This window comes from Marmota flaviventris, chromosome 2 (genome assembly GCF_047511675.1).
Source record: "Marmota flaviventris isolate mMarFla1 chromosome 2, mMarFla1.hap1, whole genome shotgun sequence".
Classification (NCBI taxonomy): Eukaryota; Metazoa; Chordata; class Mammalia; order Rodentia; family Sciuridae; genus Marmota; species Marmota flaviventris.
The window spans coordinates 108396631-108424392 of record NC_092499.1 but is presented as its reverse complement, the minus strand read 5'-3'; the positions used below and the strand labels follow the sequence as shown (position 1 = coordinate 108424392).

The window sequence follows — 27762 nt, the reverse complement described above, 5'->3', positions numbered from 1 at the left end:
GTAGAGCACTCACTTAGCACGGGCGGGACCCTGGTTCGATTCTCAGACCACATAAAAATAAAGGCATTGAGTTGTGTCCATCTACAAAAAAGATTCTCTCTCTCTCTCTTTTAAAAAAAAAAAAGAATACCAATTAAAAAATTGGAAGTCTAGTGCTATAATGATTTGAACTAAATAATATATCGTTGGTATTTTAGAAAGCTATTAATTATATATAGTCTTCTAAAAACATTTTATTATATCAGTTAATTATATCATGTTAATATCCATAATATATGTCATATAATATATAGGCATTGTATCTGTTGTTAATTTTCATTTTTATACACAAATTCATATTTCATAATGTTTTCTAAAAATTAGATAGTATTCATATATTGTTGCTGTTGAGCTTTGTGCTAATGTCTGTCATTTGTGCAGTAAACTGCCTTCATTTCTAATGTTTAATATTCATGAAAACATCAGAAAATGACCTAGTAGAAAATGGACAGTTAAATGCGATCTTCATTTCCCTTAAGGACAGTCATCTGCTAGTTCCTCAGCCTTAGAATCTTGCTATCTTCTTTGCTTCTTCTTTGTTCTCTTTTCTTATTCATATAAATACTGAGTTCTATCAGTTTTTCTTTGACTGAATGTTGTTCTGTTCTGTCAGTTCTCACATTGCTTTATTTGAGACCCTTAGTGGCTCACACATGTACTGCAGTGGCTTCCTTTCATCCATCCTAGACACTGGTACAAGTTCAGTGTCCTAAGTGAATCCATGGAACCATTTGCAAATTCCCATTCTAATAGGAATATTCAGTGTTTATGTATGTGTCCCTTTATGAAAAGGAAAAAAAATACAAATAACAACAACAAAAATACATCCAGTGGTCCAAATTGTCTATATCAGTAACTGTATTAGGAAACATTTTATGTTGTGATCATTATATTGTCACAGGTCATTTCTAACCATAATTACAGAACAGAAGTTTGTGAATTATTTCCATTTTTATAAGTTAAATGTATTAGAAACTTCCCAATAATGATGTCATTCTGACCTACTTGCATGTAATAAACTGTCTGGAATAGTGAAGGTGTAGAGTAACCAGTGTGCCAAGGATTGCACATCACCAGCATACCTCTCACCAAGGCCATGGACCCAACTGAGAAGCTGTGACTGATGTCCTTTACTTCCATGAAGTATTTTTGCTTTTGGTTTCTTAGATGGGATCTGTTCTTTATGAAATCTCGTTTTTCTTAGAGTACTTAGACTTTTGTGTTATGGTGGAGTAAATAAAAGTTTAAATCTTTATTGTGGGATTTGAGACCTTAATTAGGCCTCTGTTTTTCTTTCTAATTTCATTCCCTAGCATCCTTTAATTGGAATGTTCAAGCCTAATCACTCTACTTGGTGCCCTGAAACGCATCTTGAAACATCAACTGTTTTTACCCAATGTAGAATGTCTTCTATCCTCTTAGCTATTTAATCCCATTTAGCCGCCAGTGTGCAGTGAAGTTCTCACTTTCTCCATGAATTTTTCCTATCCCATAATGATCTATTTGACTCTTTAGTTTTCATTATATATATTCTTTACCTAGCCACTTAATATTGAATAAACTTGGAATTAATATCCAATGTTTGATAATATTGAAATGTGGAAAGATATAAATAATAATAAAATTACTATTTATCACAAGGTATTTTATCATTCACAATTTACAGTTGTGTTTTTGTGATGTTTCTTTAATCTGTAAGCTCATGGAGATCACCTATCAACCTGGTCCTTTCTCATAAACTCCATAGTTCTTATCACTGTTTTTTTTTTTTTTTAAATAGAAGAGCTCTTTAAATATTTAGTAGATCATGTGATTAACTGACACAAATGTTTCATGGTTATTTTTATTTGCATCAGACCGTGTATCAAGTTAATTTTATACATTAACCATTGTTGAATGTCAGCACATACATACATGTATTTACTTGTATACATGTCTATATTCATAAACATGCATATTATTCTTGGATCCATTTGTGTGTTTTAGCACTAATACTTTTAAAAATCTGTAAAATTTATTTATTTTTAGGCTCTGAATTAAGAAATATGTTTAAAAATAAGTATGTAATATTTAAAGATTATTTATTTTTTTGCTTGAAAAATACACCACAGGAATCCAAACTTGCATTTCATAATGACAGTTTCCGCCTTGGTGAGCTCAGACTGTATCTGATGGCCTCTGCAGGGAAGATATTCAAGGATGGTTCAGTAAATGTCAGCCTTAAACTTAAGACATGCACCCTTGATGATCTCAGAGAAGGCATTGAGAGAGCAACATCAAGGTTTGTACATTAAGGTTGACTTTGCATTTGGTATTGTTACCAGGCATTTGGGCGTGGGATCATCAAAAGAGATCTGTCTTCTGGTCATACCTTGTGATTTGAATTGCATTAAGAAGTAGTGCTAATATCAGATTTAGCTTTAGATTTGATTTAATTTAGTTTAAATGAAAGGGAAGTTTATTAGTAAAATGGAGTACCATCTTGAAAATGAGGACTAAGAGAATATGAATTTTAATTGTTAAATTCATATGAGTGATATGTTGGTAATATATTTTCCCAAATTATCTCCTATAGGCAGTCTTAAAGCTATGGATCTTTTTTTTTTTTGGCCTGTGTCTTTCAAAACAATTCTGCAAATTTTGTTTTACTTTTAATAGGAATTGAATCCCTAGCATGATAACATTATCAACCTAGTTTTTGAAAGTTTAACATAGATCAGCCTACTATAAAGAGAAAAATATCTGACTACAATAGTTTAATTATATTTGTATTCCTTTCTCTAATGAAACACATAATACTTTGTACTTGATTTTTTTTTTTAAGGGAAAAAAACCTGTGTTACTAAACTTGGACTTCATTGAATACATACTGGATAGTTCTGAGTTCTTTATTTTTCTGAGAAATTAATAAATGAAGAAAGAGTGCTTTTATGCACCCAGCTTTTCTAGTTTTTAAATTTCATATCTAGCAGTCCACAACTCTGTAGGTAAGGTTGATAAATGCCACCATCTGTTTGGTAGTCTGGTCTTCCTAGCCCATGTGAAGATGTATAAGAACTATTTGTGAAGACACTTAATAAACACTTGCTGATTTGAGTTGCAGTGAATACTTTCAAATCGAAGTGCATAGGATGATCTTTGGAAATAAATTCCTTCAGCAAGATTTTATTTAATAAAATAGAGGTTGTCTTATGTTTTATGAACCACATTGATATATTTTGTTAATTGCCTAAATTTGTTTCCAGCATCATTGGTGTTTCTTTTTTAGTTGGACACAATATCTTTATTTTATTCATTTATTTTTATGTGGTGCTGAGGATGGAACCCAGGGCCTCCCATGTGTGGCAGGCAAGCGCTCTACCTCTGAGCCACAACCCCAGCCCCAATCATTGGTGTTTCTAATATTGCATTCTAATTAAAATATTCTGTTATTGCTTAATCACATAAATCTTACTTTGGGGATTAGGAGACCATGTCTTGGTTGCTAATTAGGTAAATACATACCAGTTAACACTGTCCTGTTTTCTATTCAGATTAGAAACTGAAAAGTGAAAGAAAGATCATTAAAATGTATAGGAAAACTTTCATCTTTTTTATTTCAGCAGAACTGAAATAATGGTGTTTGTTTGTTTGTTTCAGGATGATAGACAAAAAGAATGACCAAGATAACAACAGTTCTATGATTGATATAAGTTACAAACAAGACAAAAATGGAAGTCAAATTGAGGCTGTTCTTGACAAGCTATATGTATGTGCCAGTGTGGAGTTTCTGATGACTGTGGCAGATTTCTTTATCAAAGCCATGCCACAGAATCCTGAAAATATGGCAAAAGAAATACAGATTCCACCAAGACAGACTGCCACAGGGAAAGTCAAGATAGAGAAAGGTTAGCAGAATTTACCTGTTAGAGATGACTACTTGTGCTTTTTAACAAAAGTTACAAACAGAAGGAAAGAGTAGTAGAGAATTTGAGAAAGTAAATTAGACTTTCAAATTTAAACATATTCTATATAAAAGCTTTAGTGAGAAAATATTTTTAAGAGCAAGGTTTAGTAGAAATATATTGGGCTTTAAAGAATTGTAGCACATTGAAGAGCAATTAAAAAGATAAAATGAGACCTAGCATGACTACCCTATCACCTTTTAATACTTTAAAGTGTCAGAAAATTTACCAGTGTCAGACCTAGATGTATGCTGAAGTCACTTTCAACTCTGTAATTTTTTTATATTCTAGCATTACCAAGTAAATCAGTGATTTTCTGTATTCATTTATAATTATTTAAGATCAGGCATTTTTTTCCTCCAGTGCAGCACCCAACAAGATTGGAAAACTAACTTTTATTGGCAAGGTCAAATATTATTTTTCCATTTACTTTTAATGTTTCTTAAGTAGTAATCATTCTTGATATCTCTGTAGTTATTTACATATTAAATTTATTTATTTATTTGTAGTTATTTACATATTAAATTTATTTATTTTATTTATTTTTAAGTTGTAATTTGGACACAATACCTTTATTTTATTTTTATGTGGTGCTGAAGATCGAACCCAGGGCCTTGCATGTGCTAGATGAGTGCTCTACCACTGAGCCACAAGTCTAGCCCCATTAAATATATTTATATTATACATTATATGATACTGATTATGGAGTTTTGGATGAAACCAAATGACAACAGTTTAACTGCTTTACCAGCGTCTTTTTTTTCTCCCGGATAGTTCTTTCTCTAGTTTTCCCCTCCTTGCTGCTGCAACATAGCATAATACATTATCATATGTATATACAGGCACATACCTTAATTCTGGCCCAAGAATTTCAAAACACCATTATTCCCAACTAAATCAAATATCAAAGTGAGAATGAACTTTTTTAGACAGGTTTCAAATTATGTTTTCTTGTACTATCAGCATTTGATAATATCATTTAATAATTAGTGTTGATAAACCAATTACTAGTATTAACTTCAACATATCCATCATAGTAAGAATATTGAGAACAACTTAGTAACTAGTAGATGATGTATAGATAAGTGAAAATTTACTTTAAAAAATTTTTGTTCCCTTTTTTGTTTCTTCAGATGATTCTATAAGACCAAATATAACTTTAAAGGCCATGATCACAGATCCGGAAGTGGTGTTTGTTGCCAACCTGACAAAGGCTGATGCTCCTGCTCTGACAGCTTCCTTCCAGTGTAACCTCTCTCTGTCAACATCTGAACTTGAGCAGATAATGGAAGCTTCTGTGAGAGATCTAAAAGTGCTCGCTTGCCCTTTTCTCAGAGAAAAGAGAGGGAAAAACATTACCACAGTAAGAATTGCCTTGTATCATAATTTTGAGAAGGGCAGAATCCTAAGTAGGAGAGCTCTTAAGGACTTTACGGATTATTTACTAAAACCTTGGGGTTTTTCAGATAAGGATACTAAGTTCCAAAGATATTAAATAACTTAATTATAGCTGCTGGTAATAAAAGTAGGAGTTACCTTCAGACTAGTTTTCTTTATATTATCCTCTATTAAATAGTATTTAAATTGTAGTACACATCAGTATTTTTTGTTTTAGTTATTGTTTTGTTCGCTGTGGTATGCCCAATAAGTGAATGAATGAGTATTTAATTTTGAAATGAAAAATTTATATGGAGTCAGAGAACCAAAATAGATGGTGTTCTTCTGTTATTAAAAGTTAATTTCAGTTATTTTCATATCATTATTGAAAAATATGATTTTAGTTAATTAACAATTAACACCAATTATTTTTTAATGTTAGTGATAATTTTTATGATAAAAGGACCACTGTTATTTGACTCATTGGCAGTGTTAGTTTAAATTTTTAAAAATTTGTGGGCTGAGAGACTTGCATAAAAATATAGTTCTAGGCTTCATATATACTTTATCATGAAATGTTCTTTGACAGATCATCTTTTGATATGTCACAGAAGGCTTATAGTAATCACTTCATTGAAAGATCATCCTAATTTTTTCAAAATTATTATGCCATAGTAATTACCCCATTTAGTTTGGGGCAAAATTATTTTGTTTCTTTAATTGTAAATAAGAATATAGACTTCATCATTTTAATCAGTTTTGAAGATTTGAGATTCATTCTAATAAGGACTTTTGGTGGTATTCAAGACTAAATTGTTAATTATCTGAAAATGGTCATTTATCTACCTTACTACAGTTATTGGTTCATTTTTATAGATATCTCAAAAATATATTTTACAGCGGGTATCAATGAAAATATTTTAGCAAAAGGAAACATTTTAAACTTCTAATAATAAGTTGCATTGTTACTTGACAATTTAGAATGAAAAAAGTTATGAGAACTGTTAAATGTTCTTTAACAATGTTCATAGATTTGTCATAGTTCACAGAAGCCCTCCTACAAAGTTCTTAGTTAATTTGATTTCCTTTTTTGCTTTTAATAGTAAGCTTGAGTAAGAGGTAGCTCTCATAAGGGTCTGTTACACATTTACTGAAACTGTTACTAAGGAAGTGTGAATTTCATTTATTTGTTTCTAGGTCTTACAGCCCTGCTCATTATTTATGGAAAAATGTACATGGGCCTCAGGAAAACAAAACATAAACATTATGGTTAAAGAATTTATAATTAAGGTTAGTACCTATCATGTTCTTTGGGTGAAAATTCTTATTTTTCTAACAGTGTTGTATATTTGCAGTTACTTAAAATGGTATCTTTTGATGTCTCTTACCACTCCAGCTTTGTGTTAGTCATCTTGAAAAATCAAAGACCTCTAACATTAAAAGACATTTTCTTTAATGTAAATGTTTATTTTGATTTCCTTTGAAAGGATACTTTTTAATATTTTTTAAAGATCAGAGTGGTTTTCTCAATTATATTTGCATGCATGTGGAGGGGAGAGGAGAAATGGGGAGAAAAAGAGGGAAGAAAGGGTGGTGAGATGAGGTTGCCATTACTTCATTTGAAATAAATTACATTATTTGATGTAAAATTTGAATCAGTTTAATAAGTGAGTGATTAAATGCTTTATTTGACTTACAAAGTATTTGTAATGACAGGTGTGTGCTAGAAATAACTTTTTAGATTTTGCTTTTTTAATTTAAAGGATTGAAAAAATTCTCTATTCTTTAGTGGCATTCAGATTCTTTAAATATGACTTTGTGCCCAGTTACAAATGGAAATTCAGAATGGTTTCTGAAATCCATTTTTTTTCTTTCCAAAGGATGCAAAAATTAGATAGTTGATGCCAATAATATGTTTTCTGTAGCTGTGAACTTAATGTATTTAAAATTTTAATTAATTTTTAAAGCTCTATCATATATGTATTAATTCTTCTCATCTGGGAAAGAATCTGTTCTAAATGTTTTTCTGCTTTCCTTTATAAAGATCTCACCCATAATTCTTAATACTGTGATGACAATCATGGCTGCTATGTCTCCAAAGGCAAAAGAAGTTGAATCTAAAGATACATCTAAGGAAATGGAAAATCTTTGGGATGTCAGATCTATTAGTGATTATAACTCTTGGTTTCTTGGTGTTGACTTGGCAACAGAATTAACAGAAAATTTCAGAGACAGTGAACAACCACGGATAGAGGAAAATTGTGCTATTACTGTGGAGTCAGTTCAGATTACCTTAGAATGTGGCCTTGGGCATCGAACAGTACCTTTATTACTGGCAGAGTCTATGTTTTCAGGCAGTATTAAAAATTGGACTTCTCTGATGGCTGCTGCAGCTGACATGACACTACAGGTATGGATACATCATTTAGAATCTTCAGAGCCAACTTCTTGAAAGTACAATTGCAGAATCAAGAGATGAGATTTTTTGTTGCTATTGTTTATGCATGGTAACAACAAATACATATATGAATAGATAATATATTTTTTGTTTATGCATGGTAACAACAAATACATATATGAATAGATAATATATTTTAACATTTAATTTGTATAAATTGATGTATAATTGTATTGTGGGAATTGATTTTAAGAAATCTTTGGCTAAATAATTTGTTTAAGACAATAAAGAAAGGATAAAGGGAAATACACTTGACACTTTTTGTATCTTTCAGTGGGGTTTATAAATGGTTTTTGACATTTTTTTTCTATGCTAGTTACAGAGTTATATAATTAAAGTTGAAAGACTAACATAATTCTGACTTTTCAGGTTCACTATTACAATGAAATCCATGCTGTGTGGGAGCCACTGATTGAGAGAGTGGAGGGGAAGCGACAATGGAATTTAAAGGTTAATGTAAGGAAACCGTAAAATATTTTTGTATAGAGTGACACTCTGTATATTTATTAATATTTTTTAGTTCAGGGATTCTCAAGATGCAGTCCAGGATCCTTGAAGCCATTTCAAGGGGTCCATGTGATTAAAACTCTTTTCATGGTAATACTCAGACATAACATATCATTTTTGTCTTCATTCTCTCATGAATGAACTATGGAGTTTCCAAGGGATTTCTTGAATATAATATTGAGCCAGATTGAGTGCACAATAGAAATCAGAGTTCATCTCTTAAGGCAGGTGCTGAAGCGATTTGTAAATGCCCCATTTCTCACTATTTATATATTTTATATAGTTATTTTTCATTAAATAACTTAAATCTAACATTTTCAAATGTGTATTAAAATCTTATGTTTTCATTTTGAATAGTGTGGATATAGGTAGATGTAACTCAGATAAATTTAGAAGCTCTTTGAGATATTCAGTGATTTTTAAGAGACAGACCAAAAAAGTGGAGAGAGAATTTTATTATTATTTATGAACAAGTCTTTTGTATTACTTCTTTATGTATTACTTGAGAGCACTTCAGAAGTCTATATACCAAAGCACATTTTTCTAGAATAACGGGAAGGTGTTATATACTCTGAATAATGAACTAGAAGTGGTATTTGTCTCTCTGATGTAAAGAAGCTAAGAAAGAATGTTTTACAGCCTTTTGAAATGTTATTAGAATAAAAACATGATTGTGATACTGCAACAGGTTGAATCTGATGGCTGGTTGAAAGCTAGTATTACTTTTGTATATGTGTTAATTGTAGAAAACAGAAGGAAAAAACTTATTTCCAGATGATACCACCAAATAAGGACTAATGTAGAATTTGGGGCCGTCTTAGGTTGCTAATCAACTCATAATCATCACTTAGTCCACACTAAGTAATTAGTTGTACTCTGGGAGATCCACAGGAGGCAAATCTAGTAGCTGACTTTGAGTGCTTTCATGTTATGGTTCTAAAAAGCATCTTCCCATGGATTATGCACTGAAAGAAAGATTTCTCATCTGCACTAAGTCAGTGGGAAGCTCTGAATATTTTTGAAAATGAGACTTGAAAAGCCTTAATGTAAAGCAACCAATTTAGAAGAATTCAATACTATATTTTAATTTTATTATTGACTGATAACTTAAATTTGTTATATTGTTTAATTATAGGTAAAGAAGAACCAAATACAGGACAAAAGTTTGATGCCAGGAGATGATTTTATTCCTGAGCCACAAATGGCAATTCATATTTCTTCAGGAGATACAATGAATATAACAATATCCAAAAGTTGTCTTAGTGTTTTCAACAATTTAGCAAAAGTATGTTTGATTCTTGTTTGGAATATATTAAATAGAACTTGAGAATGAAACATGTATGGATATTTTTTTGTCATCAAAATTAGTTAAAAAATGTGTAATAGTGGTAAAATGTTTGAAAGAAATATACATATTGTAAAAATGATGATGATTTATTCCTTTTCAGGGTTTTTCACAGGGTGCTGCTTCTACTTTTGACTACTCCTTAAAAGACAGGGCTCCTTTTATGGTAAAAAATGCTGTAGGTGTTCCCATTAAGGTGCAACCAAATCGTAATCTCAGAGTGATGGGCCCCCCTGAGAAAAGTGGCATTTATGATGTGGATGCTGGTCAGAACTTGGAGCTGGAATATGCCAGCATGGAACCTTCACATCAAGGGAAACTGTGTGTACTCAGCCGTCAAGAAAGCTCCTTCTTCACTCTGACCTTTGGTATGCTAGTTATTTTAAGAATGTCTTAGGAATTGCTGTGGGCTTATTTTTGATAAGAGATAAAGAAACATTTTGCAGCAGATATCTTGGGAGACAACTTTCTAAAGGCTTAGAGTAAATAATTAATAAACTAATGTCTTATTTTCTTCTAAACTTGAAAAAGATTAAATTCAAGAAATACTTTGCAAAACTAGATTATTTCAATGTTCTTTAGTAATACAACTTATAGTATGCTTCAAAAAGAATAAGATTTCAATGAGAGAAAATAATGATATTCCGAAGTCCTAAAATATTGATAGTAATTACTACCTTCTCAAATTCTATAAAATATTCATCATTATTTTGAGGTGCTGATGATTATTAATGAATAAATATTTGGACTTATTTTCACTTATGCTCTGTCTTAGTACCGCATGGATACACAGAAGTTGGAAACATCCCTGTTGCCAGACCTGGACGGCGATTGTACAATGTACGGAATCCCAATGCCAGTCATTCTGATTCAGTCTTGGTACAGATTGATGCAACTGAAGGGAATAAAGTAATTACCCTGCGTTCTCCCCTGCAGGTAATGCTTTAGGGTGAATTGTGTCACTTTCTCTAAAGCAGAAAATATTGTTTAGCCGAATAGAAGAATATATAGTAGAACTTCATTATAGTGCACTGAAAAGGTTCCTACTCTATAACTTGATTTTATAATATTCTTTATTTTAAATGTCTGATACATTTGTTATCTCCTGCTTTTAAATTAATGAAATTGTTTTTGTATTCTTTTAAAAATTCAGAACTGAGGAATATTGTAATTATCGTTAGTTGTAAAATAGGATAATAGTTCCTTCTCTTTGTACAATATTTGGAATCACATTTTTCAAGTGCATATGAAGAAATATTGGAATTATCTACTTTCCTGAAAAGAATTTAGCATTTTAATCTATAAATATTTTCTACTTTTAAGGCTTTATTAAACATTTTTCTTCTTTTGCACATTATAGATTTTGGGATCTGATCAATATATGATCAGCAAAAGGACATTTCTTCATTTCTATAACATCAGATAAAAATTGAAAAGATTTCAAATTTTGGCAATTAATCTCTCTTTATTATTGATTCCAGCAAATATACTGTAGTCAAGAATAAACTTATACTGTACTTCTCAAATAGCTTTTGCTCTTCTATTTAGTTTAGTCATATGATGCATACATAAATGGTTGTAATGGAGAAAATCTGACTGAAATTGACAAAGAGCAATGCATATTTGAAAGATAGTATAATAAACTAAAATAAACATAAGCATGTAATTATAGGACTATGTGAATATCTTAATTTTCATTTAGATCTCAAGTTTAATATACATTGCATTTATCTATCCTAAAATTTTTCAATTACCAATGAAAATGCCTTCCAATATTGGGTTTGAAAACTTCTAGACCTAAAAGTAATTACGTGCAGCTTTTTAATTTGTCTATCGTTTTTAAACTATTGTATGTCCTTTTGTCTAACAGATTAAAAACCATTTCTCTATTGCATTTATCATCTATAAATTTGTCAAGAATATTAAGCTATTGGAGCCCATTGGAATAGCCAGACCTGAAGAGGAGTTCCATGTTCCTTTAAATTCATATAGGTAGATATTTCATTGAATATATAAAGCTTTAAAAACTTTGTAATATATATTTTGAATTTTATGTTTTGTTTTTTTGTTTTGGTTTGGTTTTTGGTTTTTGGTATGGGTTATTAAACCCAGAGGTACTTTACCACTGAAATACATTCCCAGTCCTTTTTATTTCTTTTTTTATTGTGGGGCAGAGTCTTACTAAATTGCTGAGTCTGGCCTTGACCTTGTGATCCTCCTCCTTACCCTCCAGAGTCTCTGGGATTACAAGCATATACCATTGTGCCTGGCTAGGCATCTTTTTTCTGGAAAAAAATAACCTTATATTTTTATAATGTAAGAGCTATAAAAGCAGTTTTAGGTTTAAGACAGTTTTTAAGTGCAGAAAAACACATTTATATTATTAATGAACTTGCAAGATGAAATGCCTTCTTTTTTATATATATTTGATGTTTTAGAATTATCTGAGATCTATATTTATCTGACTGCCTTTGTATTTGAAATGAAAAAAATTTTACATTGCCCTTGTTTACAGAGTGCTTTTTCCCAGAAAGTTCCTCTGTGAGTTAGACATGTGACTGTGGGCAAGTTTCCCAACCTTTCTTAGCTAAGACTTCCTAACCTGTAAAGAGAAGAATAATAGTACCTATTTTGTAGAGTTATCAAGAAGATTTAATGAGATTATTTTTCTTATATCTCAATCAAAACTTTTTCCTTCCTGGTTTCTTTTTCTGCAGATGTCAATTGTTTATTCAACCAGCCGGAATCTTAGAGCATCAGTACAAAGAATCTACCACTTATATTTCCTGGAAGGAAGAACTTCACAGGAGCAGGGAAGTCAGATGCAGGTTGCAGTGTCCATCAGTGGAAGTCAACTTCCTGCCTCTCATAGTGAATACAGTTGCTGTGCCTGATGAACTAAGCTATATCAGCACACATGGGGAAGATTGGGATCCAGCTTACATTATTCATCTTTACCCTCCTCTCACTCTGCGGAATCTTCTCCCCTATTCTTTAAGATATTTACTTGAGGTATATTTCTTGTTTAGCTTTTATTATTGTATAGAATGAACTCTAGTTTTGTTTTATAGCATTTTTAGTTGAAGTCCGTGTTTTATATAGCATAGTTGATAATGCTTTAATAATATTAATGATAGGAAAAAGCAGCATAGCATTCATATGTCAGGAGCTGTATTGTGTACTTTACATGTATTGGCATGTTCAGTCTTTATAGTAACTTTTTGTAGTAGATACTGATGAGGAAACTGAGTTAGGGAGAGGTTAAATGATTGGCCCACCATCCCATATCCACTTAGTATTTGAGCCAGGATTTAAACATAGGCACTTCAGTTCCTCAATTCCTAATACTTGTCCTTGCTACATCTATCAGAAATTAAGAACCATAGTCATCTTTTCATTCATTAAGTAAAATTTTATTATCTAAAGGGGAGAAAAAATCAATGAGAAAATACTTCATCTTAAAGTTTTTATTTAAAAGAGTTAATAGTATGATTATTTGGTCTACAGTTCTAATGAAAACAAAAATAATTACTGTCTTAAATAATAAGAAATATTTTCCCTAGTAGTGGGGTATGATAAATACTTTCAAATTTGTACATGCTATGATATTTTAAAGTCACAGAGTATGGCACCTCAGTTTTTTTTTAATCTAACAATGAGCTATTCCTGAGTTGTACAGACAAAAATTAATTAAATGAACTAAATAGTATTTATACAAAAGACAGTTTTAGTAAGAAACCCTGATTTATATTTTGCTATTATTTATTTTGAAAAAAAATTACACCATAGATAACTTGTCAGAGTAGTTCAATATCATTTTCCATATTCCATCCTTATGGAACCATCAGGTGTGATATTTAAATAGAGGATGAAACTGAAGCCCAGGCACTTAAGAGGCTTATTTAATGATGTAGCTCTGGTGGACAACAGCCAGGATTTCTGAATCTAGCCCAGGATTCTTGATATAGATATGAATATTTTATCAAAACTTATGATTGTTGGCCTACTAATGGCCAAAAGACAGTGCTGCTTGTGGCTATGGCACAGTGTTTTCTTTTTAGTCCTTAGTGATTACTGGGTTGTCATAATATTTGAACAAGGTTCTTGTTTGAAGAGTTGGTAGTTAATTTAGCATTTGTGTAAAACATGAATTTTGCTATTTCAAAAGTTTCAAAAATTGCTGAGCAAATATTTTTTGTGTGTTTATTTTTAGGGAACAGCAGAAACTCATGAACTAACCGAAGGCAGTACTGCTGATGTTTTACATTCACGAATCAGTGGAGAGATCATGGAATTAGTCCTGGTGAAATACCTGGGCAAAAACTGGAATGGACATTTCCGCATATGTGATACACTTCCCGAATTCTTTGTTGTGTGCTTTTCTTCCGACTCCACAGATGTGATGACAGTCGATCTGTCCATACATGTCAGGCGAATTGGCAGCCGATTAGTGCTCTCTGTGTTTAGTCCCTATTGGTTGATCAACAAGACTTCTCGTGTTCTTCAGTATCGTTCAGAAGATATTCACGTGAAACATCCAGCTGATTTTAGGGACATTATTTTATTCTCTTTTAAGAAGAAGAACATTTTTAGTAAAAACAAGGTATATTTTTGTTCATAAAGCAAGTTTAAATAGGAGAATCTCTTCTCTAGAAACTTAGGAACCTGACACTATGCTTCCCTGTTTTTTAAGTACCATTGGTGTGAATTAAGTCCAGTGGGACTTTAAGGAGTGCAAAATCAAGTGGGATGGCAGGAACTACAGCAGTTTGATAAGACTCAGTTGCTCTTTCTCTCCTATCTGTAGCATTACTTCTGTTCTTAAATTCATGACAGATAAAATAGTTTTATTTCATATACTTTCCTGGTGATAAAGCATTTCTAAAGATATGGTGACTGAATATACTTACATTAGCTGAGTCTTCGGTGGGCACAGCATTAAGCTAGGGTAGAGAAGCCTAAAGCTTGAGCCTGATCTTTTATGTTCTGGTCCCTTCTTTCCTCTTCAGATGCACATCTGCCTTCTTTACTTTCCCATGTGCTCACTTCTAGGCTTTTGCATATGCCTCACCTTCTGCCTAGACAGCCTCTTCCCCTACCCTTTTCCTGTTTCCCTCATCTTTCCTGGTTATCTATAGTTTGTCCTTTGGCATTCTGCTTAGGCCTGATATGTGTGAAGATTTTCTGACTATTTTAAATAAATCTGGACATACCACTCATGTTCTCTCAGAATAGTTCTTAAATTTCAGTGTACATTAGAATGGGCTTTTAAAACTATTTACTGAATTATGTCCCCCAAAGTGAGTTTGATTCAGTCTGTCTGAGTAGGACCTGAGAGACCACATCCTTAATAGATTCTTTGGTGATGCTGATGCTGCTGGTCTGAGGACCACTTTGAGAACCACTGTTTTGGAGTGGTGATTATCTGTTTATGTGTCTGGCCTCTGGTTATCCTCAGTTTTTTTTTTTTTTTTTTTAATAATCTAGTTGGGTAGATACGGGTGAGACTAAATCTGGTGCACAGGTATGTCTTCTTCTGTAAGACATTCTCTAAATCCTAGCGTCATTATCTTCTCACCCTGATAACATTTTGTACCTTTTGTATGGCTCTTGTCACATTGAGTCTTGCATCATAATTACTAGTGTGTATTTCTTGTTCTCTGGTCCAGTTGCTCATTGAAGACAGGAACTGGGTCCTTCTTTCTCCCATTCTTACTTTCACAATACCTTTCATTTAGTGCCTGCTGAATAATATTAAAGATGAATTCTCAGAGTTCTCAAACTGTTAAGAATCTGTTAACTCTATATAATAAGTCTAACACTGGAACATATCATTTTGCATTACAACTTCAAAAAAAAAAAAAAAACAATGTCTCTTCAGTTCACTATACTCATTGCTTAGGTAAATGGGAAAGTCAGAGCTGTGCTGTGGTTGTCATTCCATAGTGTTTTCTGTGGTTCTGTTATTCATTTGTAGTATGGCTATCATTGTATTTTTGTGTCCTATGATACTAAAGAAATTTCTTGCAGTTCTTTCCATCAAATCAAATGAATATCATCTTTCAGGTTTTTTATATGATGATATTATTCTCTGTTACAGGTTCAGTTAAAAATTTCAACTAGTTCTTGGTCCAATAGTTTCTCATTGGATACAGTGGGAAGTTATGGGTGTGTGAAGTGTCCTGCCAACAATATGGAATACCTGGTAAGAGTCGACTTGCCTATTTACCTTGGACTCCATTCACCAATCCCACAATTCAGTTAAACCGCTTAGGTCCTAAAGAGTACAGATATCAGAATTGAAAGTATTATGTGGAGAGGTCTCTCTTACCAGTTTCTTTGATCACTGTTAATAAAGCAGAAGTGGAATTTGTCACAGATTAATACAATGGGTTGAATCTACCCAAGTGTGTAGTTTGGTAAATATTGATGGCATGGTAGAATCTTCATTCTGTACAGTCCCTGCCAAGCATAAATTTGAATAATTGGATACCAACTGAACTGTTTTAGGACTACAAAATTTTTATTTTATTTATTTTATGACAGATAATAAAGCCACAAAACTTGAGCCTCTCCACTAATTATAAATCAGTTTGTGTTTGGAATATTTAAAGTGTCTAATAAAAATAACAGAGGACACTTTAAATCTGTCCTTGCAAGGTGTCATTAAATTCCTGATTGAAGTTCTTGAATTGGTTTCTGATAGAGTCATATTAGGGGACAAAAATTTTTCTTTTTAGTGAGAAGATACTCATTATCTTATGTTCATAGCTTATGTTCATTACTTAATGTAAGAATTCTTATTTTAAAATATTTTAAGAATCAGTGTGTAAATGAAGGAATATGTGTAGGTTTTAGAGATTGCATAAAATATTAGGAAATAAACTTGTTTCCTTCTCACAGGTTGGTGTTAGCATCAAAATGAGCAGTTTTAATCTTTCACGAATAGTTACTCTGACTCCCTTTTGTACCATTACAAACAAGTCATCATTAGAACTAGAAGTTGGTGAAATTGCATCTGATGGCTCAATGCCAACTAATAAATGGAACTATATTGCTTCTTCAGAGGTAAGTCTTCATTTACGTATTCCTACAGTATAGAAACCAGTATTGACATGTAAATAAGGATTTTGTGTATCTCTTTGTCATATTTGCTCTATCATATTTATGTGTTAAAATATGATGGCCAGCTTTAAAAGATTTTTATATTATATATATATGTGTTTTTAAAAAAAGAGGATAATTGTTGATATTTACCCGTATCTCAATCTAAATGATTAATTGTCCTTCTCTAGTCCTTATATAAACCATTGCTATGTACTGTGAAAAGTACACATAGATAATGTACTCTGTATAGTCTCAGTTGTCAAGATGATGTCTCTGTACTCAAGAAACTATAATCTTATAGGCAAGGATTAAGCTGTATATCAATTAACAAATGGAGAGAAAGATAGTGTAAACAAAGTTATAAGTGGTTATAGAATTTCTGAGTAGGGAAGATGGAATTTTCTTGGAATTCAGCTCTCTCACTTTACAGAAAAGAAATCAGGTTAACACTTTTACAGGGTCAACAAGGTCATTGATAATTGAATTGATGGGCATTCGTGGTCTATATCAAAAGGTTGAGCTTTGTTGTACAGTTGGGATTTGAACTGAACTTTGCAGGCTCAGTAATATTTAATGAGGTGAAAAGAATGAGGGATAAAGTGAGGGAAGAGGGTACTACTGCAAAGATGAGCAGTAGTCCTTGACTTTGACCCAGTTTTCAGTCAAACTAGCTGACCTTCAGGATAGCTGAAGTTCATTTTTAGTACTGCTCAAAAAATGTTCTGAAATTATTTTTAAAAGTACTTAGCAAAAGACTCAAAAGGAAGGATTCTTATTTCAGTAAAAACGTATTTAGAGCTCTAAGATGCATGGTCTCTTCAAGGCACTTCAAATGATCTCTGTGTATTAGCAATAACTGTTTATTTTATTTTTTTGTCTTTGATGTAGATTTGGCAACAGTAGTATTTTTTATTCAGAAGCAAAATTTACCCAGTATTCTATAACAGAAGGACATTTTCTATAATGTTAGGAATGAAAACCCCAGTGTTATAAATAGGGAAACAGGCTCAAAGAACTATGACTTTTGATTAAGTTCAAATAGCTAGGAAGGTGATGTCAGGACTTTCAGTAGGTTAATGATGGTCTCTTCTCTGTTTTCTATTCTCTTTCTGGTTTATCTCAGATAAGATAGTCTATGAAAGAATTCTTCATGCATTAATGAAGTAAAATGGGATATGCACAAAAGTAAATGTTATAAATATTATAATTTTTAATTATTCAAGGTATTTGAGATGTGCTTACTGAACATGCTTTTGGGTTTCTCATATTGTACATGTGGATGGATAGCTGGCTGTCATATTTTAACATATAAATATGATAGAGTGAATATGACATTGTATATATAGATGGATTAATATATCTGTATTCTTCTGGTGAATGTTAATAGTCATAAATAGAACATAATAGTCATTATATTGTCAATGGTCTTAATATGAGATGTAAAGGAAATATTTTAAGGAACTTGGTGATCATTTAATCAAGATCAGATTCAGAGGTAAAAACTTAATTAGCCAATATCTTATTTATATCACAGCATTATTTTAAGACTGATATTAATTTTTGTGTTTTCAGTGCCTTCCATTTTGGCCCGAAAATTTGTCAGGCAAACTTTGTGTGAGAGTGGTGGGCTGTGAAGGATCCTCCAAACCATTCTTTTATAACCAACAGGATAATGGCACTTTGTTGAGTTTAGAAGATCTTGTAAGTTTTTATATTTTAAAATAAAATGTCTTTTTAAAAATTTTTGCTTCACACATTTCACTGAACCATGCTATAAAAATTTAGTGTTAATTATTTGAAGATGCTGCTATATCAATATATAATGCCTTATGAATGTTTGTAAGAAATCAGAGCCAGTTTGCTTTTCAGTAAGAACTTAAGAAAAAGCCTTTGTATTTACATAACTGATTGAAATTACATATGTAAGTGAGGTTAAACCAATACATGGCATATGTACTTTTTTTCCCTACAACAGAATGGAGGTATATTGGTGGATGTTAACACTGCTGAACATTCAACTGTCATAACCTTTTCTGATTACCATGAGGGATCTGCACCCGCCCTGATAATAAACCATACACCATGGGACATCCTCACATATAAACAGAGGTATGAAAGGGGATTGATGGAAACTCTGGCTTTTATTGGGCCACAGTAACTTCTGAGATACATTTAGCTTTCACATACCACATGGTCTCAGATTTTAGAAAGGTCATGTGGAGCATGTGTTGCTTATTATTAATACCCTGGTCATGTCTTGAGACAGTATTCTATAATGAAACACATTAATATTTATGCATGAAAACTTATGAATATTCACACTAGGTGGAATAAAATTAAAACTATTAATAGTTTCACATCAATTCAAATTAGGTTCTACTGCCAACTTTTTTTTAATTTTTAAAATTTGTTTTAATTAGCTATACATGACAGTAGAATGAACTTTGATACATCATATATAATGGAGTATAATTTCTCATTCTTCTGGTTGTACATGTTGAAGCATCACACTGGTTGTATAGTTATATATGTATATAGGGTAATCATGTCTGATTCATTCTATTCTTCCTACCCCTATACGTCCTCCCCTCCATTTACTCCTGTCTACCTAAAGTAACTTTATTCTTTTCACAACGACCCCCCTATTGCAAATTAGCATCCTCATATCAGAGAAAACATTCCACTTTTGGTTTTTTTTTAGTGTTAGCTTATTTCACTTAGCATGATCTTCTCCAGCTCCATCCATTTATCAGCAAATGCCATAATTTCATTCTTCTTTAAGATTAATATTTCATTATATTATATGTATAGTATATACACACACTTATACACACATATTATATACATGTGTATATATATTATACATACGATATATATACCAAAATTGTTTTTATTCATTCATCTATTAAAACAAACCTAAATTGGTTCTATAATTTAGCTATTGTGAATTGAGCTGCTTATAAACATTGATATGGCTGCATCATTGTAATATGTTGATTTTAAGTCTTTTGGGTATAAACCAAGGAGTGGGATAGCTGGGTCAAATGGTGGTTCCATTCCAGGTTTTCTGAGGAATCTGCATACTGCTTTCCATAGTGATTGCAGCAATTTGCAGTCCCACCAGCAATGTATGAGTGTACCTTTTTCACCACATCCTTGCCAACATTTATTGTTGCCTGTGTTCTTGATGATTGCCATTCTGTCAAGAGTGAGAATGAAATCTTAGAGTAGTTTTGATTTGCATTTCTCTAATTGATAGAGATATTGAACATTTGTTCATATATTTGTTGATTGATTGTATTTTCTTCTGTGAAGTTTCTGTTCAGTTCCTTAGCGTATTTATTGATTGGGTTATTTGTGGGGGTTTTTTGTGTGTGTTAAGTTTTTTTGAGTTCTTTATATATTCTTAAGATAAATACTCTATCTCAGGTGGGTATGCTAAAGATTTTCTTCCATTCTGTAGCCTCTCTCTTCACATTATCGATTGTTTCCTTTGCTAAGAAGAACCTTTTTAGTTTGAATCCTTCCCATTTATTGATTCAATCACTTCTTACACCTTAGGAATCTTATTAAGTAAGTCAGATCCCAGGCTGACATGGTGAAGATTTGGGACTATTTTTTCCTTCTATTAGGTGCAGAGTCTCTGGTCTAGTGCCTGTGTCTTTGATCCATTTTGAATTTTGTGTGGGGTGAGAGATAAGGGTTTAATTTCATTTTGTTACATGTGGATTTCCAGTTTTCCCAGCACCATTTAATGAACAGGTTTTCTTTTCTCCATTGAGTGTTTTTGGTGCTTTTGTCTAGTATGAGATAACTATATTTATGTGGGTTTGTCTCTGTGTCTTCTATTCTGTACCATTGGTCTACATGTCTGTTTTGGTGCTAATATCATGCTGTTTTTGTTACTATGGCTCTGTAGTATAGTTTAAGATCTGATATTGTGATGCCTCCTCCTTTACTCTTCTTGCTAAGGATTGCTTTGGCTATTTGGAGTTTTTAATTTTTCTGAATGAATTTCACGATTGCTTTTTTCTTTTTTTAAGAATTTAATCTTTATTTATTTGTTGTTGTTGTTTATTTATTTATTTATTTATTTATTTATTTTAATGTGATGCTGAGGATCAAACCCAGGGCCTCAACCATCCTAGGCAAGTGCTCTACCACTGAGCCATAACCCCAGCCCCTCATGATTGCTTTTTCTAGTTCTATGAAGAATGTTTTCAGGATTTTAATTGGAATTGCATTAAATCTGTAGAATGCTTTTGGTAGTATGACCATTTTTACAATATTAATTCTGCCTATCCAGGAGCTTGGGAGGTCTTTCCATCTTCTAAGGTATTCATCAATTTCTTTCTTTAGTGTTCTGTAATTTTCATTGTAGAAGTCTTTTACCTCTTTTGTTAGATTGATTCCCAAGTACTTTATTTATTTATTTAATTATTCAACTATTTATTTAGGTGTATTGAGGATTGAACTCAGGGGCACTCTATCACTGAGCCACATCCCCAGCCCTATTTTGTATTTTATTTAGAGACAGCATCTCACTGAGTTGCTTAGTGCTTTGCTTTTGCTGAGGCTGGCTTTGAACTCGTGATCCTCTTGTTTCAGCTGCCCAAGCTGCTGGGATTACAGACACCTGGCTCCAAGCATTTTATTTATTTATTTTTTCAGCTATTATGAATGGGGTAGTTTTCCTAATTTCTCTTTCTGCTGCCAACTTTTCTTGACAACAAACTTACAGAAAAGTTTTTGGGCTTTTAGAGCCTTTGAATTTCGGAATTGCTGATAAAGAACTGTGCAACTCTTTTTTTTTAATTAATTTTTTTATGTATATATGACAGGAGAATGCATTACAATTCATGTTACACATATAGAGCACAAATTTTTCATATCTCTGGTTGTATACTAAGTATATTCACAAACTCTTTAAAGTATTACCTTCCCTTTGCAATCTGGTAATGCTCAGTTAGTCTTGTCCTATAAATGAAATGTAGTTTTTTGGTTAGGGATAATAAAAGGTTAAATGGAGGTCAGTGAGTAGAGAGAGATATTGAATTTATTATTATATCTGGAATTTTATTATTACTTTTATGTTGTCATTTTGATGATGTCTTTCTTTAATGCTATAACAAATAAATTTAAGCCTTTAAAGTACATAATAGTACTTTCATAAATGCATTCATGCATATATATACACATATGTATATATATGTAATATATAAATTCCTTAAAGATTTCCCTGTTCTTATTTCTCATAGTATGAATCTAGGAACAGATTTACAAGTACAGAAAGGATCAAAATCTGGTTGGATTACTTTTATTTCACTTCTCTCTAAATGTTTTTGTATTATATGGACCTATAGTTTCTAAACTTATGGGTTGGCTGCAAGGCTACGTTTCCAGCAAGTCCCTAGGAAATGCTGCTGTTTCACATGGACCTTTCTTTTTTTTAATGCTGAGACCCATAATACATCTTAAGTATGCATTTGATTAACAAAAGTTTAAACTTCAGCACTGAGTGAAGTTCTTCTACTAAAGATATTTACTATCACAGCCATTTCTGTAGGTGAACACTTATGTACCAATTTATTTACCTTAATGGATTTCATTGGTATGTTTCTTCTTGGATGAATTCATAGTTCAATGAACCTTTAGAAAGAAAATTATACTATAGTATTCCATTTCCCCAAACATCAAAAGTATTAGTCTATTGGACATTTTCAGGTATTTATTTTTAGGTAGAGTTGTGGTTTATTAACTGAAGCACTTTCATAGTGCTTGTATGCAAATCCCCTTCTCAATAAACTACAGATCTGGGATTCTAAAGGCCAAGATATTCTAATTTTCCCTCTGTTGATTGTATTTTAGTGGATCACAGGAGGAAGTAGAATTGCTGCCAAAACAAGCTCGACTTTTTGCCTGGGCGGATCCTACTGGCACAAGAAAACTTACATGGAGATATGCAGCAACTCTTGGGGAACATGATCTGTTAAAGGTATCATTTGATGGGATCAGGTGCTATATGGTTTTCCTGATGATTGGGAAGTAAACAAGCTAGTTTACCAGGTTGTCTTGGTCCTTACTGAACTAAAAGTGAATTGGAAATATTTTTAGAATAAGTTACTTTGGAACTTTAGATTACAAACAGTTCATACTGAATATTTTATCGTAGATGAGTCAAAATAATTTAAATTTACAATTTAAAAAGTAGTTCTGTTCCTTCCTGTCCAAGTTAAGTAAAGCACCTTCTTAACTTTTTTAAAAGGAAAGAATTTTAAGATTGGTGAAAAACAACTTTAAACATATCCATACCACTGTTAACTGAGGTTTTTCAGCATTTTTTTTTTTTAAATAAGGCTCTATTTTTTTAAAATCAGTGGAGTTTGATAGCATATAAATTATCTCATAAGAAATATTTGTTGAAGTAATATTGAGATAGCTAAATTAATCAAATATGTTTCTGATATAAGACTCTGGAAGGAACCTAAGAATTCATCTACCAGCCTCCTATTTGATGTCAGAATTGCTCTTAAATTCGTGATATGTTATCCAGTTTCTGTAGAGATATATTCCATGAAGAAAGGTTCATATAGTGTCATATTCCATTGTCCAATAATGCTAGTTGTTAAGAAGGCTTTCTTGATGTTTACTTTGAAGTTGTAATTGGGCAATAGTGACTGGATTATCTTTTCCTATATTCTCTCAGAGATGCCTATAAAAGATAAAGACTTAATCTTTGAAAAATGAGGTTGCTAGTTCATATGTTATGAGATTATTAGAGTGATTTTCACCAAGACAGTTTGGTGGCACTCTGTTGGTTTGCTTGTGCTTTACTTTCATAACAAATTCTCAGGTTTACAGCAGAAGAACAAGACTTCAGTTGCCCGATCCTTTTTTCTTTCTGACTCAGATGCTCAGTAACTCTACCAGGAGACCCTATGCTTATCTGGGATTGTTTTGTCTCTCCTGAAATTTGATACTGCTTAACAACCACAACTCTTAGGAATTAACATTGCAGACACAGAGAGAAGGTGGCAGAAGCATTATGGAGAGGGCTATGAAGGTCTGTGTACAGAGGCAGGTCTAGGAAGAAGCCCAGGGACAGTGTCAGTTTTTAAACAGATTTCAGTTTCTAATGTTTCTATTTTTTGTTAGTGAAACAGGCAGTTGAAAAAGCAGATGGTACTACTCAGTAGATAGACTTTTAGGTATTGAAAAGTGATCTAGAAACAAGGAAATGGACCATTTCTTTGTCCACTAAGTTGATGTGAGAAGGGAGTTCTGCCCAGGTGTAAGTGGTCCTGAAAAGGGAGTCCAAAGAAAGTCCATTTATTCTTGACAAACTTAGATAAGGTATAAACATATCTTTCCAAAAAATAAATAAATAAATAGATAGATATTTCCTCAACTGAGTATGAATAAACAGGAAAAAATCAATAGGATTTATGGAAAAAAAAACTTTACAAGAAAAATGAATCATTATCATACAGATTGAGAAGGTAAGTTAGATCTTAGAAAATTTGTTTATCAGAAGAAAAATTTCAAAATATATGCCATACCTCCTCAACTAAGTTATAAAGATATGACAACAGAAGTAAGAGGAAAGCAAGGGGAAATTTTTTTTAAATGACAACAAATTAAAATGAAAACAGAGGGGGAAACAATATATTGTGTGCATAGAATATGTATATCACTTAATCCTAAATTTTAATTAGAGAAATTATGGAGTAAAGATTGTCTTTTTAAAAAAGCTATTAATTAGTAGAACTAAAATCATTGAGTTAAGGGATTTTAAAACAATGGAGAAAATTAAAGAAAAATTTGCTCTAAGAAAGAAGTGTAAGAAAGTATATAATAAGTGACAAATAACATTTTATTGAGTGCCTATCATATCTTGATACTTTTCATGTATTATCATTAATTTTTATAGTAATAACTTAGGACTGCTAGTTGGGATTCAAAATCAGCTCTGTCTGGCTTCATAGTCCTAGACTTTTCCTTCTAGACCATGCTTCCCAGCAGTTATTTCAGTAAATGAAAATGCTTTAAATTCTTCTAGTCACAAAGATACTCAGATTAAGTTAAAAACAAAACAAAACAAAAAAAAAACAGTATGTAACACTGAAGCCAGTCGTGGTGGCCTGTGCCTGTGGCCTAGCTACATGGGAGGCTGATGCAGGGGGATCACTTGCCAGAAGTTCAAGGCCAGTGTGGGCAACACAGTAAGATGGTGTTTCTTTAAAAAGAATATTGTATCTAACTATGTGCTAATTACAAGAAATCTGTCTTAACCTAACCAACAAGAAAATTTTAAGCATGAAAAGATAGTGAAGATTTAATAGGCAAACAGAATAAAAAAATATGGCAAATTATTGCATTTTAGTTTCAATGAACTATAATCCAAAGCACAACTATTGGATTGTCATAATATGACAGAAAATGAGGGGCCACCACAAGTATTCATGCCGTGAATAACATTGCATTAAAATGCTAGAAGTTAATTAAACACATTTTTTGGAGTTTGATACCTTATTTATTTTTTTTTCCATTTAATTTTTAACAGATAATGTAGATGGAAAACAGAACATTGGAATGATAATTTGAGATTGAAACTAAAATACATATCAAATTTCATAGTTTGCAAAGTTCATCTTATTAATAGGCATCTTTGAAAATTTGAGTATTACATTAAAAAAATTGGACAGGTTAATTTTGCCATACAGCATATTTTTAAAGTAATAATAAAATTTAAACAATAACAATAACAAAATGTGCTTTTTGTAAAATCTTTTTTTTTTTTTCCCAACAAAACACAAGGTGGAAAGGCATATAATAGGAACTTTTATTGCCTGTTGAAAGGAACTGTTAAGTTTATGTTTAGCATAAAAATTTTGAAAAGGATTTTATTAATAATATATTAATTTAGTCTCCTAAAACACTAACCAATCAAACTTCATAGTTTTAGGTGCTATATAAAACCTTTAGCCACGAAGGTTATTCTTAAACTTAGTTCAAACTGATTACCATAGTTAGACTATTTAGCAGTGTGATTTACATAAATATTTGCTATGTTATAAATTATTAAAACATAAAAATAGATCAAGCTAGTTTTGCATCAGGTTGCTTTTCTAATAAACATCTGAACTAGACTGTTTTCCAGCTTGAATACAAGTAATTATCTTGTGGCATTGGTTCCAGCAAAGGATTCTCTTGCTTCTGAGAACTCAGTGCCCTTTGATCATTAACTGGACAGCACAAACTAAGATATAAAAATGCTAAGTACTCTTAATCTTTGTCATTGTTTGAAAAAAATGGTACATTTTAACATAGATTATAGTTTTATTTATAAATTTGTTGGTTAAGAGTTTTCCATTTTATGGACATGCTTTTTAAAGTTTTCTAAATGTAGAAATTTCTTTTGAATTTATATTAAAATCAGAAAAAAATGTTGCTGGAACTGAAGGTTCAGGTCATAATTGAATCAGACATGTTTCAATTAATTCCTTGTTGGTTAAAAACTTCATAGAACTGATGATTATTAAGTCCAGGGGACTTCATGAAGTTCACTATTGGACACTATGGGTTTGACAACAGTTTTCTAATCTTTCTCAGTTACTGTCCTTTGACCTTAAATAGTAAAAAAAATATGTGTGGCTTTAATGAAAAGTCTTTCTTTTCTCAGGATGAATGTGGACAGTTTCCATACGATGCAAACATCCAGATACATTGGGTATCATTCCTAGATGGACGCCAGAGAGTTTTGCTTTTCACCGATGATGTTGCCTTGGTTTCCAAAGCACTGCAGGCAGAAGAAATGGAACAGGCTGATCATGAAATAACCTTGTCTCTCCACAGTCTTGGGCTCTCATTGGTGAACAATGAAAATAAGCAGGAAGTTTCATACATTGGAATAACCAGGTATACAAGAAGAAAGATAAAACATCAGAAATCTTTAAAAGGCACTGAGTTTATAATATTCAATTTGATAAGAGTAAACATACTCTTTCTGAATTTGTTATGCTGTACATTCATGCAGTAAAACTTACCGAATAATTAAACAGCTGGCTGAAAATCCCAAAAGATAGAAAGATGAGTAAGATATTGTTTTTACCGTCACAATATCCATTGTCATTTGGTGGGGAAGAAAGTAGTTTCTTCTTTCCTTATTGAGTGGTTTTTCTTAAATAAACTATAAAAACACTGAGAAATGCTACAAAGAATTATATATATTTGCAATGTAAACAGGTGGAACTAACTTACTCATTTTGTCAGTTAGAGGTTCTAGAAAATGGCATGGGTCAGGAAAAGCCATCAGAAATAAATTAGAAAAGAGGTTCATAAAGGAAATTGGATTTGATATGAGTAATCTTTCATTTGAGAACTTTTAATACTTATGGAACAGTTATTTTTTCTGGTTCTGTTTATACCTACTTAAGAAAAACATTATTATTATTATTTAATCACACTGAGTTTGATAAAAGACTCATTCTTTCTTGGGGATATTAAATGAAATAGTTATGATAATTATGATACCAAATATAACCAGCATAGGTTGAGAATTTTACTTTCCTAATCCTAACGCTAAGTAGGAAAGTAAAATTAGATAAGAACACAGATAATGCATGTAACATACTTTGCAAAACACCTATGGGTACTATACATGGTATCACATATGCCATTAAGTCCTTACATTTCAATATTACAGAGAATTTTTAAACTAAATATGAAAATAATTTTTTAGTCTTATATATCCAATTTTACCTTCTCTTTATTTCTTTGATATCACTTCTTTAAACTTTAGTATTATAGACACTATGATATTTTGTTAGGTTGACCTGTTAAAGGACATTTGTGAAATTCATCTTAATAACTTGATTGATTTTTAAAATCATCATACAAATTCAGTAACATCTAAGTTTCAAAGGAATACTAAGTTGCATAATTTTTAAAATAGGTTTTATTTGTTTGCAGTTTTAGAACTAGAG

The 27762-nt window shown here is 31.8% G+C and overlaps 1 protein-coding gene across 2 annotated transcripts in view; it reads left to right on the top strand.

The window, feature by feature from the left end:
* The window catches only part of Vps13c (vacuolar protein sorting 13 homolog C), a 196215-nt gene that overhangs the window by 133744 nt on the left and 34709 nt on the right, over positions 1 to 27762 (top strand). For both annotated transcript variants that reach the window (XM_027925076.3, XM_027925084.2), the window contains exons 48-65: positions 2151 to 2320; positions 3679 to 3926; positions 5117 to 5346; positions 6558 to 6650; positions 7405 to 7770; positions 8188 to 8274; positions 9461 to 9610; positions 9774 to 10038; positions 10446 to 10606; positions 11541 to 11662; positions 12388 to 12682; positions 13884 to 14273; positions 15771 to 15875; positions 16574 to 16738; positions 18350 to 18478; positions 18753 to 18886; positions 22646 to 22772; positions 26460 to 26695. In XM_027925076.3, coding sequence (XP_027780877.2) covers positions 2151 to 2320; positions 3679 to 3926; positions 5117 to 5346; positions 6558 to 6650; positions 7405 to 7770; positions 8188 to 8274; positions 9461 to 9610; positions 9774 to 10038; positions 10446 to 10606; positions 11541 to 11662; positions 12388 to 12682; positions 13884 to 14273; positions 15771 to 15875; positions 16574 to 16738; positions 18350 to 18478; positions 18753 to 18886; positions 22646 to 22772; positions 26460 to 26695 — 3473 coding nt within the window. The remainder of the gene's footprint in view (positions 1 to 2150; positions 2321 to 3678; positions 3927 to 5116; positions 5347 to 6557; positions 6651 to 7404; positions 7771 to 8187; positions 8275 to 9460; positions 9611 to 9773; positions 10039 to 10445; positions 10607 to 11540; positions 11663 to 12387; positions 12683 to 13883; positions 14274 to 15770; positions 15876 to 16573; positions 16739 to 18349; positions 18479 to 18752; positions 18887 to 22645; positions 22773 to 26459; positions 26696 to 27762) is intronic.